The sequence below is a fragment of the Solanum dulcamara genome, chromosome 9 (assembly GCF_947179165.1).
Source record: "Solanum dulcamara chromosome 9, daSolDulc1.2, whole genome shotgun sequence".
In the NCBI taxonomy this organism is placed as follows: Eukaryota; Viridiplantae; Streptophyta; class Magnoliopsida; order Solanales; family Solanaceae; genus Solanum; species Solanum dulcamara.
Genome location: NC_077245.1, coordinates 2,611,132 through 2,630,922, shown reverse-complemented (window position 1 = coordinate 2,630,922; position 19,791 = coordinate 2,611,132). Strand labels below are relative to the sequence as shown.

The following is a 19,791-nucleotide window of genomic DNA, read 5'->3' as shown; positions in this document are numbered from 1 at the left end:
ATTAGCTAAATAAAGATGGAGATGGCGGGGATCGAACTCGTGAATGAGCTAAGGAGGGAAAGTTTGGGGGTGCCCCCCATTATGAGTCAATATTTGGCTAGTATTATTAATATTATAAGACTTAAATATATAAATATGCTCTTTAACTTGGTTTCAGCAAATATTTATATTTTTCAACTTTGAATATGCACTTAAATTTGTATAAAATTAAGCAAGTAGACATACACATTCTACATGACATAACACACATAGGACACAAAATTATCATGTAGGATGAATGAGTCTATTTGTTCTGTTGTATATATATATATAATTATCTACTTGCGCACACCTAAAATTAGAAAGCATCAATATTAGTTGAGACCAAATTAAAAGACACATTTATATATTATGTCATATTACAATTCGATATATTTTGAATAAAAGTAATTTTTAGAGTGTCTCATTCAACTGCATTTATTACGTACACCCAGGGGCGGACCCAAGGAAAGTTCAGGGGGGTCATCCGACCCCCCTTCGTTAAAAAATTATACTGTATATATAAGATAATTTTTTTAATTTATGTGTATATATTTAACATTGAACCCCCTGAGCATAAGTCAAAGGACTAGCTCAGTGGCAAATGGGGTTCAATATTTTACATTAGTTTGTCTCAGCTCACGAGATCGAATTTGAATAAGCACTTTTTTTTTCTGGGTCCGCCACTGCGTACACCGGAGGAACTTCCAAAAACGGGTAGTTCGAAACCCTTCCTAGAGTGTATAACTGATGTTCATACATATAAAAATGCACTACACATCACATGCACAATTCGAAGGGGAGCCTTGGAGTAACTGGTAAAGTTGTTGCCATGTGATCAGGAGGTCACAGGTTCAAGCCTTGGAAACAGCCTCTGGCAGAAATGCAAGGCAAGGCTACGTACAATAGACCCTTGTGGTCAGGCCCTTCCCCGGACCCCGTGCATAGCGGGAGCTTTAGTACACCGGGCTGTCCTTTTATTACATGCACAATTCCTTCAAGTTAATTAGGAACCATTAAGTTGCTGCAAATACATTAATTCAGCTATGTACCATCAAAGGTTTATTTAGGATTTCGACAGAATAGATGCATTTTAAGAAAAAGTGAATTAAAAATAAATTTGATTAATTTAATTTTTAAGTTCTTATTATTGAATTTGAAGGTATTAAATTAATTGTATGATGTATTATCCACTACCTCTAGTTTTTATATACATATTTGATTTAATTATATATAAAATTTATAATGCTAAAAAAATTAGAAATTTTCAATGTGAACTTGAAATTTTTGAAAAATTAAAGCAAAAAAAGTTATTAATTAAAACATCAAAAATGCTATCAGTAATCAGTTAGAGGTGTTATCTCATTTTAGAAGAAAAAAAATATAAGATTTAAATTTCAAACTTCACTTAAATAGGTGTACCTAATGATCATCGCATTGCATTACATGATATTTGAACATGGGTTCACACATATATATTTAAGCATATTTTTTTTAAAAAAAATAAATATTACTATATATGATCTCAAGTGGAGAGCATGATTTCGTGTGAACCCAAGAAACCTCCTAGATACGCCATACTAACAGATGAATAGTTTAAGTGTTGACAAATAATTTAGTAAATAAGTAATTAATGTTAAGAATAAAATAAAAAAATAATAATTATCTTTTTTTAATATATTAAAAGTGACGAATAAAAAATAATAATATATATTTGAAATAATTGAAAAATAAAAGTAAACGGATAGAGTAATAAATAAATTCAAAAATAAACAAGGAAAGAAAAGCGCACTCATAAATAAATCGCAAATGCATTTTCTTTTGTTTTCAACCCTTTCTCTTTTAGCAACTGAGAAGTTATTCCAACATTACATAAATGACTTTTTTTTAAAAAATATAACTGTGGGTCAGGCCATATCATTACATATATAATTTTTTATTTAAATTATGAATCACATTTTAAATTAGCAACTTCATTTTTTTCTGATCAGACATCTTCTTTTTGTAATGATTCCATAATGGGTCTCTTCCTAATAATTATTAAAGTAAGCTGAATAAGAAATACATTATTCATATATTAATTTCAACATAACTTATACGATTTTTAATAAATAGATAGAAAATAAGTTATTCATATATAAACTTAATATAATATTTGGTTTACAATTTAAAAATAAGCATAATTAATACATGTATAAATTAAGAAAAATTATCTAAATACACAACTTATTTTACCATATTCTCTAAAATTTCCTATCATTTGAAAAAATTACAAAAAATCCTACTCTTTTCTATTCTCTGATACATCACTATACGCAATGTATCGGTCGGATACATCACTTTACGTAATGTATCAGGACGTCAGATATATCACTTATTGATCGAATACATCATTTACGTGATGTATCAGGACGTCGGATACATCACTGAGGTACATGATATATCCGAATTCCATCAAAGAGAAGGAATTTCGGGTGATTTTTTAAAAAGTAAGAATAAAGTGTAATTGGGAAGAATCACTATGAATTTAGGTAAAATTTACTATAAATTATGAAAAAACCTATGTATTATTTTATGTAGAATAAAATGTGGAATAACTAATATATGAATAATTAATTTCTGCATAACGAATACACGCATAAAATAATATATAACTTCCCTCATAATTAATTCATACATTATTAATACATGTATAACTCTAACCAGCTATCAAATGATCCCTAAATAACTACCGTAATGATAGCGGACCAAGCCAGCCAACTCCCCCCCCCCCTCACCAAAAAGAAAAGAGATAACAAATGGAGATGCGGGGGACCGAACCCCGTGCCATGCAAAGCGAGCCCTCTACCATTTGAGCTACATCCCTATGGTTCTTCAACTGATATTGTATTTATAAAATCATAGAAGTAGAATATTATTACCAGAAAATGTTCAAACATTACCATTTAAATAATATTTGGTTGAAATTGTGTCTTTCATATGAATTTCACTTGGAAAAAAAATTAAAGTTTTTGTGTGTTTAAGATATAAATAATAGTATACTTTCTCTAATATCTTAAGATTTTAGATGATCATACATTTCAATATAATATAAAAGCATATAAATGTCTTAAGTTCAAATTGCATTTACATCCATCATCAAAATGAATTTGCACTTACTTGACCCCATGAAAAATAATCATGCCCGCACGTGAAGGTGTGTATTGAAAATATAAGAAACAAGTGTCAAAAACACACCTGAACTATCCCCAATTTTTGAGTTTCATACCTAAACTATTGGGAGTGTGAGTTTCATACCTAAATTATCACTTATTAGTTTAAGAAACACATCTCTCTCTTTTATTCCATTCTCATCGTGTTGTGTGTACTACACTCACTCGTTCATTTAAAAAAAATTATCACATCACACTCCACATAGACAAAATATTTCACCTTAACAAAAATTAAATAAATTATTAGAATTAGTTAAAATTAAAGATTAAAGTCTTACTATTTTTTGCCCAAAAATAAAATATAAAATATTTTTCTTACCTCACTCCACCACTTTCTCTCACCATATCCCCCCTTCCCAACCCCAACCCCAATTTTTTAGTTTTATTTTTATTTATTAAATTTCTTTTATAAAAGTTTCTAAAAAATTCTCCCCCCCTAAAAAATTCTCCCCCCCCCCTCAAATAATAATTTAAATATTTTTATATTTTTAAGAAAAAAATTCTACCCCGACCCACCTAACCCTCCGCTTTCAAATTTTTTTTCTTTGTTTTGTGTTAGATATATACATATGATTTTAGAAAAAGTATTTTCCACTTCCCACAAGACCTTTCTTAAAATAATATTTTATGTCTGTTATATTCGGTACGCATGTAGAAAAAAATATTTTCCTAAAAATATATGTACATATCTAACAAAAAATAAGAAAAATATAGAAAAAAAATATTAAAAAAAGAGCAGAGGGTTAGATGAGGTACATATAATTTTATTTTTTTAAAAAATAAAAATTATAACATTTTTAGAAAGGAGTGGGTGTCATGTCCTGAGAGGATACCCTAGGCGTGGCCGACACTCAGAAACTATCTCTGGCCTCCGAGAGAACCACTTGGTTTCATCAGCGGAAGACTTATGTGAAAATAAGAATACTTATGTGGCTCGCCATCATCAACATCAAATGAAAGAAATAATTTTTAGAAGAAGTAGTTTCAAAGGAGAACTATTCCAATTACATCATCAAACTCTGTCTATGAAGCCTCTAACACTATCAGACGGTGCCAATGACATATCCATGACTACCTCAAAAGAAACATAGTACCCAACAACAATAAAAGGATAAAAAATTTCTCCGAACACAAGAAAGACTCACAAAATAGCTGGAAAGTAATGATCTCCAACGTGCACCTGTTGAGGATCTCTAACACCTGTATTTGCATCATAAAACGATGCAGGTCGAATGACATCAATACATGAAATGTACTAGTATGTAAAATGGCTGAAAAGTAAGGACAGATATCAAGAAACTCCTCTCAAGAAGACTCGACTCAGAACTCAACATCATCTCAACATCAATATGTAATGCAAGTTTAAAAATAATAATAATAATAAGCAATACTTACTCAGTTGAGCGTTTTTCTAACTGACAACTAGGGGTGCTCACGGTTCGGTTTGGATCGGTTTTTATTTAAAAAATAACCAAATCAATTGAGTCGGTTTTTCAAATTGTCAAACCAAACCAAACCAAACAATATCGGTTTTTACTATTCGGTTTTTGTCGGTTTTTATCTGTTTTTTTGGTTTTTGTCGGTTTTTAAAATACCTTGTAGTCACTATTTGAATAAACAGAAAATAAATTTCAAAAGTATTTTCTTATTATAAATTTCATTGTACCCAGTAGCTACTAGCCAAGATTGACGCATACATGTTTAATAATAGAGAATGACTCACCTAAAGTTTTACTATTTGTAATTGTGAGTAGCTTTTTTGTGTATGAAGTCTATATTTTATTTATTTTTACTTTATTTAGTATAATTCAAAAGAATGGCCCAAGATCAAAAATATAAAAAATCAATATAAATTATATTTTTTCATAAAAAAATTAAAATACACACACATATATATACAAATTTAATTTTTAAAATATGTATATATAAAGTCGGTTTGGTTCATTTTTTTCAGACTTGAAACCAAAATCAAACCAAATATAGTCGGTTTTTAAATTTAAAAACCAAATCAAATCAAACCAAATAAATGTCGGGTTTTTTTTTCCGGTTTGGTTTGGTTATCGATTTGGTTCGATTTTTTGATTTTTCGTGTTCAGCCCTACTGACAACCATCACTTATGAGGTAGTAGTGATACAACGAAGCGATGTCGTTGCCACATCCATCCAATACCTTGCCAGGGTAAAGGACATCACCATCTTGGATCTAATCATCAAAGTCTTCCTTTTAGGACTTAAGAGGCATAGCCTCCATCCTACATTGGCTACGTAGTTCTGGGGTTTGAGTCAATTAAACTCTTACCCAACTCGGTGTTCAATACTACTCCCAAAATATGTGCTCATATTAACATCATCATCTAATCTCACTGGACTTTAATTAAAAACAGCAAACTCACCTCAATGCATCATCATCATTATCTCTTCATCGAATCATTATACTTCAAAACATCTTACTCAAAACATCATTTAACCCAAAGAATCAAATTCATTTAAACTCAATGATTTTTCTCTTTCAAAACTCAATAAAATACATATATAGTATTAATTCAAATCACTTTTTTTTGTCAATGCATATTAAAAGCCAACATCTTTACTCAAAACATGCATAAAAAATAATCATGGACATCAAATCAATTAGGGTTCATGGAAAAGTAGCCACGAACAACAATTCCAATAATATGAGTGATAAAAATAATAATAATCTCAATACATAAATATATCTAACTAAATAAAAGAAGAATTAACTTATTTAGAATTCAAGAATTAGGGTAAAACTCAACTATAACTCAATTACGATAAATTTAAATATTGAGCGCATGGACGGACGCAATCCAATGTTATGAATAGACTTACATACTTGAAATTCGAAGCTTTACTCCGAATTGAAGAACTCAATGACCACTCTTGAAACCTTAGCCTTTTCTCCTCGCCGGAGTATTTTATGTACTACTCGAAGTATAAAAATTACTGAAATAGTATTTCTACACTACTAAAAACTAAAACTATATTTGAGAATAAGTAAAGAAGTGTATAGAGAGAAGAGTTGCTTGAAAAAGCTTGATGAATAAATTGAGGAAATAAGGTGAATATTTATAAGTGTGGAGGAGAAACCTAATAATAAATAAAAATAATTACAAAGGATAATCTTGAAAATTCAATGGAGAATTGTGATCTCATGGATGATGTCAAATGGAGGACTATTGATGTCATGGGTGATGTCAAATGGATTTAGATCTTTCCATGGTTGGTGAGATGAACCTTTTTTTAACGGAATACCCTTTTTCGGAGCTGCGTTTGAATAAGATAGCTTCCTAATTAGGATTTGGTCTCTTCATATGAATTGTACATCTAGAAGTATATTTCATGTCGTTCAAGAATCAACTAATTTGGAGCATCATATTGTGAGATATGACTTTTCTTCTACAAACACTCCATTTCGTCATAACACCATATCTTGCAAAAATTAATTTATTTGACCTATGTATCTTCTGAATCTTAAGATATGATCTTAATGAAAGTTGTAGGTAATGATGCTAAGATTATTTAAAAATTTAAATCACCCAATTTGGACCAACCTATGGAAAGTTATGCCTAAAATACAGAAACAGTATCATTTTCATCGAGAATTGAAACACCACATACAACGTTTTAGGGGGTGTTACAGTGGGAGGGGTGAAGTATGAATTTTTTAAAAATATTTTATAAAAAATATTTTAAAAAATAAAAGGATAGGATTGTGGGGGGAGGTAGAGGATTGCGTGAGCAAAATATTTTAAATTTTATTTTTTAAAAAATAATTTTTTTTAAAAAAGTAATTTCTTTTATAAAAACTAATTTCTTTTTTAGGGATAGAAATACTTTAGTCTTTAACTTTACTAATAATAGTAGTTTATTTAATTTTTGCCAAAGTGAAATATTTTATCAATGTGGAATGCCATGTGACAAGTTTTTTTCAAAAATTAAAGAGAATGTATTACACACCACTGATGTGTGTTTCTCAAATTAATAAGTGATAGTTTACGTATGAAACTCACACTTCCAATAATTTAGGTATGAAACTCAAAAAAGGAGATAATTTAAGTGTGTTTTAATACTTATCTCAAAATATAATTTAAAGATAAAATGACCACATACTTTTACACTGACACCGAATACTATTAAGTATTTCACTCAAATATTTTTATATATAAGCAAACAAAAGCTGAAATCTTTTTGGGGCCCATGCCATCTAATATATAAATAAATATTAACATTGTTGATACATCCATGAGGAAAATTTAAGACAAACTAACAATGTTTTGAAGGCCTAAAAAATCAATAATCTGTCCTAGAGAAATCTCCTCGCAAGTTAGTACTCCAACTTACTCAGTACTATAGTTATGCTCTTGCATTAAGGCAAACAAGGGAGGGATGCCCTGTTGATGTCGAAAAACATTTATCGGGTCAATTTTTGTCTTAGCCTTGACCAACCTATCATAGTTATTCAAGAAATATTTTTGACCCCAGGCCCTAGCTCTTTCCACTGCATGATCAGCATTAGTGCTTAGCAATAAGTTGTCCATGACTCCAAGGTCCAAATCTATGTAGTTGACATAAGCTGCCCTTGGCGCGCTTGAAACAAGGGGCACCATTGTATTGTAAAACTCCCTTATCCACTCTATGTACGCGTTGCTCTTGGCGATACTATTATCCTTTTCTTCCCACTCTACTAGATATTGAATTCCGTAAAGGTTACCTTTTCTATGAGGGAAAGCAATTGCGTCTTCACTAATCCTCTCCATAGCTCCGCCATAAGGGTCCAATATAATGTGTCCCTTAGGTTCTTTCTCAAGTACATCAAGAGTTGCCATTATGTCATTCATTGAAATTGGGGTCTTAACATAGTCTGACTTGGCTTTAAAGTATGATTTTTTCTCAAAGTAGCGTTGTTTTAAAAGGGAAACGTTGGAAGAGTTATCTAATTCAGAAAAGAAAAGTGTGGACTCAATCCAACTCATTTCTTTGCAGTCATGATTTTGAACGCGCAATTCAGGAAAAGCATCATTCAAGATTGAAATGGCTTTAGTTTTTGGACCTAGGTAAAATCCGTTGAATTGGGCATTCATTTCATGAACTCCTCTACCAGCAACAGCTCTAATGGAGACGGATAGGTAAAATTCATCGTCTAATTTTGGTGCAACTAGTTGCCATTTGTGAACTAGTTGAGACACGTAACGTTTGGATCCAGGCCTAGAGAGTATGAAACTAGTGACAATCTTAGGCACTTTGAGTAATTGGATTTTCCAAGCATAAATGATTCCCCATATTCCTCCACCACCACCTCTGATGGCCCAAAAAACGTCTTCTCCCATGGATTCGCGGTCTAATATCCTTCCTTTTGCATCAACAAGAAGAGCATCCACCACGTTATCAGCAGCAAGTCCATATTTTCTTGACAAAAATCCAAAACCACCCCCGGAAATGTGTCCACCAACGCCCACAGTTGGGCAAGAACCTGCTGCAAATCCATGAACATCAGTGCCTTGGGAAATTGCATAATAAGTCTGACCAAGCGTAGCACCACCCTGCACCCAAGCCGTTCCTGAATCCAAATCTAACGAAACATCATCTAATTTCATCAAATCAATGACCACAAATGGAGAACCAGTTCCCTCTAAGGAAACAGATGAAGTCCCTTCATAACTATGTCCTCCGCACCTTATTCTAATCTCATACGAACCTTGTAAGCAGCACAGAACGCTGCTTACGAGCTGCTCCTTGCTCTCCGGTACAATAATGACCATTGGTTTAGGCATAAAGGACTCCGCGAAACGGAGATTCTGAATGGAGAAATCAAGCAAGTTAGAGTAATAATTACTATCATCCCCTGTTCGGAAAACAGTGAAGTTACTAACATTGTAACTGATTAAACATGTATTGAGGTTTGTACTATTAGTAGCGAAGGAAGGTACAACAAGCGAAGTAAACAAAACGAAGATGATCGAAATTTGTTTCATGGCAGCTTTCGTTTACTTCTCAATTGATATACAGAGAAGCTGTTTTATACCAGAAAGACAGCAGTTCGAAGACAAATAGATGAAACAGAACGAAAGGTGCCGGCCAAATTAAGTGGTTTTAATTAACACTTATTATATTTGTACTGTTGTTCATGAAAATACAATACACACATCCATTCTGTAGAGTAAATTAGGAAATGTGCCGGCAAACAGCAGCATATATACAACAAATATATCTATCTATTTTTGTGTTTTATTGGAATACTTTTTTATCTACCGCTATCTTTTGATAAAATGTGGATCTAGATATCTTAACATAACATTTATTTGTAATTTGTTTTATTGGAATACTTTTTTATCTACCGCTATCTTTTGATAAAATGTGGATCTAGATATCTTAACATAACATTTATTTGTAATTGTCATTTTTAATCCTGATCTTCCACCCGAATCTGATCGGTGTCGGTATAGATAAAAATTTCATTGGTCCAATGCTGATCGACAATAAATAGGGGACTTTGCAATTATTTGATTGATTTAATCATGATATATGTTAATACCTGAATTATTCGCAGTATCAACTCTTCATCTCCCTGGCTCTACTTTTAATGTAAACCTTTGGTTTTACAAGTTGCCAGGTTCATTCATATGTGCGCAATATATAATATATAGAGCGTGTGTGTAGTTTTTTTTCTTGTCACTTTCTAAAACACATTAGATCTGGTGAAGAAAGCAATAGCTGCTAATTAACCAAATGGTACGTACCATGACTTCTATTTATTTTTCATTGCAATCTATGTTATAATTGTGCTGTTCGTTTTTCTTTTCACAATTAATGAACAGACATAATACATAAATATGACATTTAACTTAGCCTCACCTGACATTTATGGCTTCAACTTTAGGTGTGTGCAACAAATAGACATTTCAACTTGTATAATGTAACAACTAGATATATTTATCGTACGTGGCATAATACACGTTGAACGCTATGTAGGATGTTGCATAAGATTTGAATTGTTATGTAGGACACCAAGTAGGATGCGTGTGTCAGACGAGGCCAAGTTAAAGGGAACCTTGCTATGATCTCTTTAAAACAAAACAATTTCATGCATTACTATGTTCGAACTAAAGTATTTCCTCAACCTACCGTGCCGCATATTATTTGAAATTAAGCAACTTAGCTCTCACCTAAACTTTTGGTCTAATATTGCTCCTGCCGTTAGGAAATAGTATTTTGTTTTTCTTTTTGTTCCAAACAACTTTCTAATCTGAGGATATAGTGAAATGTTAAAGGGATGAATTTGAACACGTGATGTCATGTCCCTTATTTCATGTAATCATTAATTTGCAAAGGCAAATACGATATGATTTGTTAACGGCAAAGAAGATAAAATTGAGCAATTTATGATAATAAAAGGGTAGTCTAGTGCATAAAGTATCTCACGTTCATGTTGGATTCGTGAAAGAGTCGCACACTAAGCGGGTGTAATGTAAGCCGTCTAACATGACCAAGCATCAATAGTACTGATTCTACGACTTGAACCTATGACATACAAGTCACACAGAAATAATTTAATTATTGCTCCAAGCTTTCCCTCCCAATTTATGATAATATGGACAAATTTAGTACTTTTAACTTTATTTTATGTAAAAGCTAAGTTTGATTAAGTATGTTTCATGAAGGAATATCATCAACCAAGTTATGATCAAGCAAAGTTAATGTTGGTTGAATCATGGGGAGGCACAAGTGGATCAGAATGGAATTACAAGTTCACAAATCCCATTAAAGAGATAGTCATAGCTCATGAGACTGTTATAGACTCCATTATTTTCAGAACCCTTGGTCAACAAGGTATCATTGATTCACCAAAATTTGGTGGCAGAGGGGGAAATAAAAAATTCAAGGTATGTCATAAGTTGTACTACTGGTAAATATATATCGTCAAAATTTCTCTATAACAACATTTTATTATGATGGTCAAGTTTTTCTTGAAATCGATTTTTCATGTTATATTATTTAATTATATATTTATTGTAACAACATTTCGCTAGCCATGGCAAACAACGTTGTTCACGCTTTTTGTTTTTCGAAAGTCAATTTGCAAAGCTAAATTGGATTACACCAACTCAATAATTTAAATTTAGTTATTCAAAAACTATATGAAAAGTATTATAAGTTGTACTTCTTTTCATGTCAATATAATAAAATTAAACTTATATTTTAAAATATTGGGCAACGTTCACGTAGTTTGAATCACAAAAAGAAAAAAAAAAACATAAATTAGGATGAGGTAGTTAGTTTCTCATAATCTTGTTAATTCTTTACACTTGTAATTTTAATTTCAAGCATGTTCTAGTAATATTAAGTTCTTTTAGTGTAGTAGCATCATATGTTCCATTGGAAATTATTAGATTTATTTTGACTACTTTAGTTGTTACTCCTATTTGCTAATCTAATAGGAGTATATGCATTTGACCAACTTTGTTTTTCTTTTGCTTTCTCTTTCTAATAATATTATAGTAGCTTGATTTATGGATTGCCACTACACAGATATTTAGTAGCAATAAATTTTTTTTAGTGGTGTGATATTTATTGTTGCAGAATACTTAGCGGTAATTGAGTTAATGTTATTGGATCCAAAGTTGCTAAAATTTTAACAACATTTATATAAAATTTTGGTTATAACTATCCATATTATATTATTGCTACTAAATATAATATAGCGACAATAATATAATTGTCAGCTAATTAACTGTTGCAAAATCCTTTATTTTATTTGTAGTGTGCCCTGTTTGCCAGGTTACTATTGAGAACGCTCCTTGGGAATATTTGACAGGCATTAGAGGTACATTGGGATATTATGTTGGCCATTTGGTTGTAAAATCTCTCTGTTTTACGACTAATTTGAAGACTTACGGAACAATTGGGGCCGCGGCTGGTGGAACCCCGTTTTCACTCGTGCTCAAAGAAGGTGGCGCGATTGTGGGGTTCCACGGGCGTTATGGAGCTTACCTTGATGCCATTGGCGTTTATTTGCAGCATGTTGCTGCACCCGAACATAGTAAACCACTAAAAGATTCGAAAGTTGAAGAAATTAGTGACAAATTCCCTAATGTACGTACGTGTACATGTAGTACTATTGTTAAAGTGCATAAAGTTTAGTTAATTGTTACGTTACAATTTTTTAACTATTTTTATATTGCGTACAGAAATTAGACGTGATGAAGTGTATTCAGCCGCGAAGTCCTGGACCTTGGGGAGGATGTAGTGGAAAGGGTTGGGATGATGGTGTATTTTGTACTATTAAACAAGTACACATTTATATGAACACAATAATCTCAGCTGTATCTGGAATTCAAATTGAGTATGAAAAGAAAGACAAAACTTCAGTTTGGTCACAACTTCATGGTGGTTTTGGTATTGGAGCTGGGAATTATGACAATGTTATTAAAAAAGTATGATTTTTTTTCGAATTTGAATTCGAGATAAATTAATTTGTTCATTTTTTAATTAATTTTTTTTTTGTGAATTTGATATGCAGATAAACATTGATGGTGAAAATGAAATCTTGATTGGAATTGAAGGATATTATAGTCCAGTGAAGGAAAATGGGGGCCTAGATACATTAAGACAAATCACATTTTATACAAATAAGGGAAAATATGGACCTTATGGAACTGAAATTGGAGCTTATTTTAGATCTTCAGCAGCTAGAGGAAAAATTGTTGGTTTTCATGGAAAATGTGGTGTTTTCTTGAATGCTGTTGGTGTTCACATGGAATATTTCTAAAAGTTTCTTCATATAGAACTCCAAGAATGTGGGCGTATTATTATAAGTGTTTATTATTCTCTTTTATTTTTTATTCGGTGTTCAATATTAATTTGGAATCTGTTCTAAATAAGATATTTAGAAAAAGCTCATGTTGTAACTTCAATGAAATCATTTAGACCGTGAAATTTACTATTGTAACAAATAATATACTCCGCAACATGACAAACAAAAAAGAACGAAAATTGAAAAATTTTAAGATAGACAGAGCAAATGGAGATACGAGGAGATGCATGCAAAGCGAGCGCTATAACATTTGAGCTACATCCCCAATGTTTGTGAATGGAGATTATTTTTATTACTTATATAGCTAAATCGGTTTTTTCCTCAATAAAAAAATATATATGAAAAAGGGCAGTCCGGTGCACTAAAGCTCCTGCTATGTGCAAGATCCGGGAAAGGGCCCGACCATAAGAGTCTATTCTACGCAGTCTTACCTTGCATTATCATCTTCAATTCTGAACACAAATTCTGCCTTAACAATTTTTTGAACATCGACGGAGCTTATATTTATCACTTGATGAGTCAGAAAATTAATCATTTTCTAACTTTTTATTACATATAGTATTTACATAGTATTTTTATTACATATGACACTGGGTTCACCTGAGGTTCATATATGTATATTGATAACCGTATTTTTTATGTAAGCTTAATTTTGAAACATGAAAAAATTAGAAATATTCCATATGAACACCAATTGCGTTCAAGTAAACACCACTTTTTCCATGAAAACCAACAATTTTTCCTCTAGCTGCTGAAGAGCTAAAATAAGTTCCAATTTCAGTTCCATAAGGTCCATATTTTCCCTTATTTGTATAAAATGTGATTTGTCTTATTGTGTCTAGGCCCCCATTGCGGTCCACTGGACTATAAAATCCTTCAATTCCAATCAAGAATTCATTGTCACCATCAATGTTTATCTGCATATCAAATCCACCAAAAAATGAAAATAAATAAATACCTATTTCTCCCTTCACAATAATAATAAAAATCAATCAATTATATTTCGATTTCAAATTGATTATATGAGTCTTTTATATCCATCCATCTACATTCAAATTAGAGAAAATTTCCAAAGTTGCTCGTATACTATCCGAAATTGAACAACGATATGTGCTCTGTTAGATTTTTGTCTAATGTATATTACCCTCATTGTTAGAAAAAGTTTTTCGGAAGTCTATCCAGAGGGTAAGTTTTAACCATAGTCAATAGCTGGAAGCTGGTAAATTTGGATTTTTTTCTCGAAGAATTTGGGAAGAACGTGCATTAGTATCTCAATTTTAATTGAAATAATATTTAACTGCCCGCACACTCTATATTCTAAGAAAAATTTATCATACGAAAAGAGGGGGGGGATAAAAGAGTCTTTTGCACATGAAAATGTGACTAAATTTGTCCTTGTTGTTTTTCAGAGTGAAGTGGAAGAAAATGGAATTATTCAAAAGAATTGAACAGGGATTCGTATAAGATGAAAATCTCTAAGTACAATTATGTACACCTGGAGTCCACCAAATCTACATAGGACCTTTGTTAATGGAGAGGATAAATACAAGACGATCTACTACAACAAAAGTATGAACGAATGCAAAAAGTATATTAATTAGGAAGAAATGAAAAGAGAACACACACATATATGTATAAATTAATTCATACCTTTGTAATTATTCCACTCCCAGCTCCAAGACCACCATGAAGGTGTGACCAAAATACTGTTTTGTCTAATTTCTTTAGATACTCAATTTGAATTCCTGATATAGCTGTGCTATGTGTGTCCATATGAACTTGCACTTGTTTTATAGTACAAAATACTCCATCATCCCAACCTTTTCCACTACATCCACCCCAAGGTCCAGCACTTCTTGGCACAATAGTCTTCATCACATCCATTTTCTGTTTGCAATATGTAAAATCAAAATTATATGTTCATTATAATTTTCATACAAAATTACAATTGTTAAAAATAAAAAGTTTATAATTCTATAAACTGATAAACACCTGTACGCACTCAATATTTACATCAATATAACTATCATTAAACTAATTAATAACGCGCAAGAGAATCTATATATTAAATACTGAAAAAAATTTATGTGCAAACCATGCATCTATTGATTTGGTGTGAATACTGACAAGCGAAAAAAACTATTCTCTGCCTTGACTATTTAATTTTAAAATGTCACAAATGGGTTAAAACAAAGAATATGTAAAATCAATAAGAATTGAAATTTAGTTAACATGAATAAGTGCAATGCAAAAAGGCGTCTTTCTAGAGGATGTTCTTCTTGGAATATGTACACAACTTTAACACCCCCCACCCCCACACATTGTTTTTAGATAGATACAAGCTTAAAGAACATGGCGGCTCATCATTTTTTTGTTCAGCTACACCATTTTATTGGATAGTATATGAAAAATTAACCTCATATGTATAATACTATTTCTCACAAAAAGTCATTAGACTATTCGTATTGAATTCACCACCCCTATCAAATCAAAGTCTTTATACACAAATTAAATTATTTTTGGTCTTAAAAAGAAACCGTTTGAAAAGGTTCATTAATTGGTCAAATTTGTGATTCCTGATAAGATCGAATCAGGATCTAGCTAGCAACAAATTAAACTGGACTGGCGGGTAAATCGACGTTGTCGTCTAGTTCCACATGAAAAGAGCTCATAATAATAAAGAAAAATAAAGTTAGTAGTAGTATATGTACATCATGGATTTCAATTTCTTCAACCATTGGTTCATTTGGCTCAACTTTTGTTTGATCAGCTTCTTTTGGTTCAGGCCTAAGTTTCTCCAAATAAACACCAATAGCATCAAGATACGACCCACAACGCCCATGGAATCCAACAATAGCTCCACCTTTTTTCATCACAAATGAAAATGGAGTTCCACCAGCCTCCTTTCCAATTGGTCCATATATTCTCCCTCCATTTGTCATAAAACTTAAAGATTTTACAACCAATTTCCCACCATAATTTCCATATGTTCCCTTGATCCCTCTCAAATATTCCAATGGAGCTGCCTCAATATGAACCTGTCATTAAAGTGAAAATTATCAGCGCGTCGGTTAAAACAGTAGTTGACTCAGAAATTTTAATGAAGATCTCGAAAAAGTGCAAGAAAATCACATCTAGACCTAAACAAAATTTGGATAATTTATTTTTGTCGTTGCATTAGAAGTTTCTCTTATGTATATATACACAAATAGCTGATTAAACTAAAAATAGCTTGGGGATGTATAATATATATATAGTGTGTATATAATTGTGTGTGATCTATGTATATCGATTAGAAAAATTAAATAGTAAATATATGTCTGGCTATTTGTACAGAGATCCCGAAAATATATATGTACCTTGTCTCTTCGACCACCATTGCCACCAAATCTTTGTGATTTTATTGTATCTCCTTGTTCAGTAACAGTTATAAACATGATGGAGTCTATAATTTCTCCATGATTTATCAGTATCTCTTTAATTGGAGTTTTAAACTTGTAATTCCATTCTGATCCACCACTTCCTCCCCATGCATCCACCAATATTGAATCTACTTCATCATAACGCACTTGATTTCCCTTCACATATACAATTATACACACATAACAAAATTTATTATAATATAAAAAATATTTAAGAAAGCTATTATAATATGTAAAAAGGAAAAAAAGAAGAAGAGAATTAAGGTATATAAGGTACCATTATTATTTTTTCGATTTGCGCGCTTTGATTTTATATTATTTAAGTTGTTTCATGCTATATATATAATGTGTTAGAAGAGTAACAAACTTATAAGTCATTAGTTTTAAGAAAGGTATCATGTGCTTTGTACATATGATATGAAGTGAAGAAAAGGAAGTAGAGATGATTAAGCAAAGGATAGAATAATTATCACAACACATTAATTATCTAGAATATCATTTATTTTTAGCTGATCAATAAATATATAATATGTGTTTTTATATAAATTATAATTAATTAACAATAATAATAATAACATACTCAGTGTAATTTCATAAGTGAGTTCTAGAAAGATAAAATATAGGAAAAATAAAATAAAATTTGACAAAATGTTGTAAAATACACTAATTTAACAATATAAGGAGGAGAGAGTAATTGAAAGGAAAACAAAACAGATGAGAGGAAGATTTTATATATCTGTGTATCTACATTTACATTGTAAAACGACTCAATTTATAGGAAAGGAAAAGGGGACGTAGGGGGACAATTGAGGGTGGGAAGGAAAAGGGGACGTAGGGGGACAATTGAGGGTGGGAAGGAAAAGGGAAAATAAGTGGAAGGAAAGTAAGTGGAACATCCACTTCTTCCTAATACTCCCCCTTGGATGTTCACGCATAATGTGCCTCATAAAAGAAAACTTTACAAGAAACAAGTTGTGCTTCGTGAAAACCTTACTAGGAAAAATCCAGTGGAAAAAAGTCTAGTGAAGGAAAAAGAGTACACACATCTGATAATACGCCTTGAGTGTTGCCTCATTAAAAACCTTATCAGGAAAAACCTAGTGGGACAAAACCTTGGCTAAGGAAAAAAGAGTACAACGCATATTTTTTTCTCCCTGATGAAAACATCACTTAATATCTCGAAGACGACGCATTCAAATTTTGTATATCATTTTCTCAAAGGTTGAAGTTGGTAATACTCTGGTAAATATATCTGCCAAATTGTCACTTGAACGAATTTATTGGACATCTATTTCACCATTCTTTTGAAGATCATGAGTGAAAAAGAATTTTGGTGAAATATGTTTTGTTCTGTCTCCTTTGATGTATCCTCCCTTCAGTTGAGCTATACATGCAGCATTGTCTTCATATAATATTGTTGGAATGTCTCTTTTCAAAGAAAGACCACATGGTTCTTGAATGTGTTGAGTTATAGATCTTAACCAAACACATTCTCGACTTGCTTCATGAATGGCTATTATCTCTGCATGATTTGAGGAAGTGGCAACCATAGTTTACTTTGTTGAACGCCATGATATAGCTGTACCACCACATGTAAATAAATAGCCTGTCTGCGATCGACCTTTATGGGGATCAGATAAATATCTCGCATCTGCATAACCGATCAATTGTGATGTGAAATCATTTGAGTAAAACAATCCCATATCAATGGTACCTCGAAGGTATCTGAATATATGTTTAATTCCATTCCAGTGTCTGCACGTTGGGGAAGAACTAAATCTTGCTAACAAGTTTACTGAGAAAGCTATATCTGGTCTAGAGTTATTGGAAAGATACATTAATGCACCAATTGCAATAAGATATGGTATTTCAGCACCAACAAGTTCTTCATCATTTTCATGAGGTCGAAATGGATCTTTATTAATATCAAGGGATCTCACAACCATTGGGGTACTCAATAGATGTGCTTTATCCATATAAAACCTCGTTAAAATATTTTCAGTATATGTTGACTGATGGACAAATATCCCATTTGTAAAATGTTCAATTTGTAGACCAAGACAAAATTTTGTCTTTCCGGGGTCTTTCATTTCATACTCTTTTTTCAGATATTTTACTGCCTTTGAAAGTTCTTCTGGAGTTCTAATAATATTTAAATTATCAACATATACTGCTATTATGACAAATTCAAATTCAGACCTTCTCATAAAGACACAAGAGCAAATTGGATCATTTTTATATCCTTCTTTTAGCAAATATTCGCTAAGACAGTTCTACCACATTCGCCCTGATTGTTTCAACCCGTACAAGGATTTCTGAAGCTTTATTGATCAATTGTCTCGAGAATCCTTATATGCTTCAAGGACTTTGAACCCTTCGGGAATTTTCATAAAAATGTCGTGGTCCAATGAGCCATATAAATAGGCAGTGACCACGTCCATTAGGTGCATTTCAAGCTTTTCATGAACTACCAAATTCATTAGATACTTGAAGGTAATTGCATCCACCACAAGGGAATATGTTTCCATATAGTCAATGCCAGGTCTTTGCAAAAAACCTTGGGCTACAAGTCATGCTTTATATCTTACGACTTCACCCTTTTCATTTCGTTTACGCACAAAAAACCATTTGTGCCCTACTAACTTGACACCTTTCAGGTGTTTGGATTATTGATCCGAAAACTTCACATTTTTCAAGTGAAGTTAACTCTGCTTGAATTGCATCCTTCCATTTTGGCCAATCATTTCTCTCTCTGCATTCATCGACAAATTTTGGTTCAAGATCCTTATCTTGTTGTATTATTTCAATGGCAATATTATAAGCAAAAATATTATCGACCACAATATCATTTCGGTTCCACCATTTTCCTATCGAGACATAACTTATTGAGATTTCTTCATTCTCATTATTTTCAGGTACTTGGACCTCCTCGGTGGTAACACCATTTGTTGTGTCTCTGGGCTCTTCTTGAGCACTCGCCTCCAAATTATGATCATCTTGATCATTTATTCCTTTCTTTTTTTGAGGATTTTTGTCTTTGGAACCAATTGGTCTTCCTCGTTTTAAGCATGGCCTAGACTCATTTGCCAGAACAAGTTGTCCTACCGGGACATCAACTCGAACTTGAGCATTAGCAGCTGGGATATGCGATTTAGTAACCCGCGGAAGGTTAGTAAATGCATCCGGCAGTTGATTTGCAATATTCTACAAATAATCATCTTTTGAACTTCTTGTTCACATTGATTTATTCGAGGATCTAAATGAGATAGTGACAATGAATTCCAATCTATCTCATTTTTCAACTGCT

General features: G+C 32.0%; 3 protein-coding genes across 3 annotated transcripts; 1 reads left to right on the top strand and 2 right to left on the bottom strand.

Moving 5' to 3' along the window:
- Window positions 1-7,588: 7,588 nt before the first annotated feature.
- On the bottom strand, window positions 7,589-9,223 carry LOC129902376 (berberine bridge enzyme-like D-2). Its single transcript, XM_055977600.1, has one exon. It carries the CDS (start codon window positions 9,221-9,223, stop codon window positions 7,589-7,591), a length of 1,635 nt encoding a protein of 544 aa, XP_055833575.1.
- A 1,722-nt stretch (window positions 9,224-10,945) lies between these two features.
- On the top strand, window positions 10,946-13,030 carry LOC129904134 (agglutinin-like). Its single transcript, XM_055979668.1, has 4 exons — window positions 10,946-11,131; window positions 12,027-12,383; window positions 12,437-12,670; window positions 12,769-13,030. The coding sequence occupies exons 1-4, from the start codon at window positions 10,946-10,948 to the stop codon at window positions 13,015-13,017; spliced, it is 1,026 nt and encodes a 341-aa protein (XP_055835643.1). The 3' UTR covers window positions 13,018-13,030.
- A 492-nt stretch (window positions 13,031-13,522) lies between these two features.
- On the bottom strand, window positions 13,523-16,771 carry LOC129904131 (agglutinin-like). The gene is made up of 5 exons (XM_055979666.1): window positions 16,762-16,771; window positions 16,422-16,640; window positions 15,774-16,100; window positions 14,713-14,949; window positions 13,523-13,979 (listed from the first exon to the last, which is right to left on the bottom strand). Exons 1-5 carry the CDS (start codon window positions 16,762-16,764, stop codon window positions 13,731-13,733), a joined length of 1,035 nt encoding a protein of 344 aa, XP_055835641.1. The 5' UTR covers window positions 16,765-16,771; the 3' UTR covers window positions 13,523-13,730.
- Window positions 16,772-19,791: the final 3,020 nt, after the last annotated feature.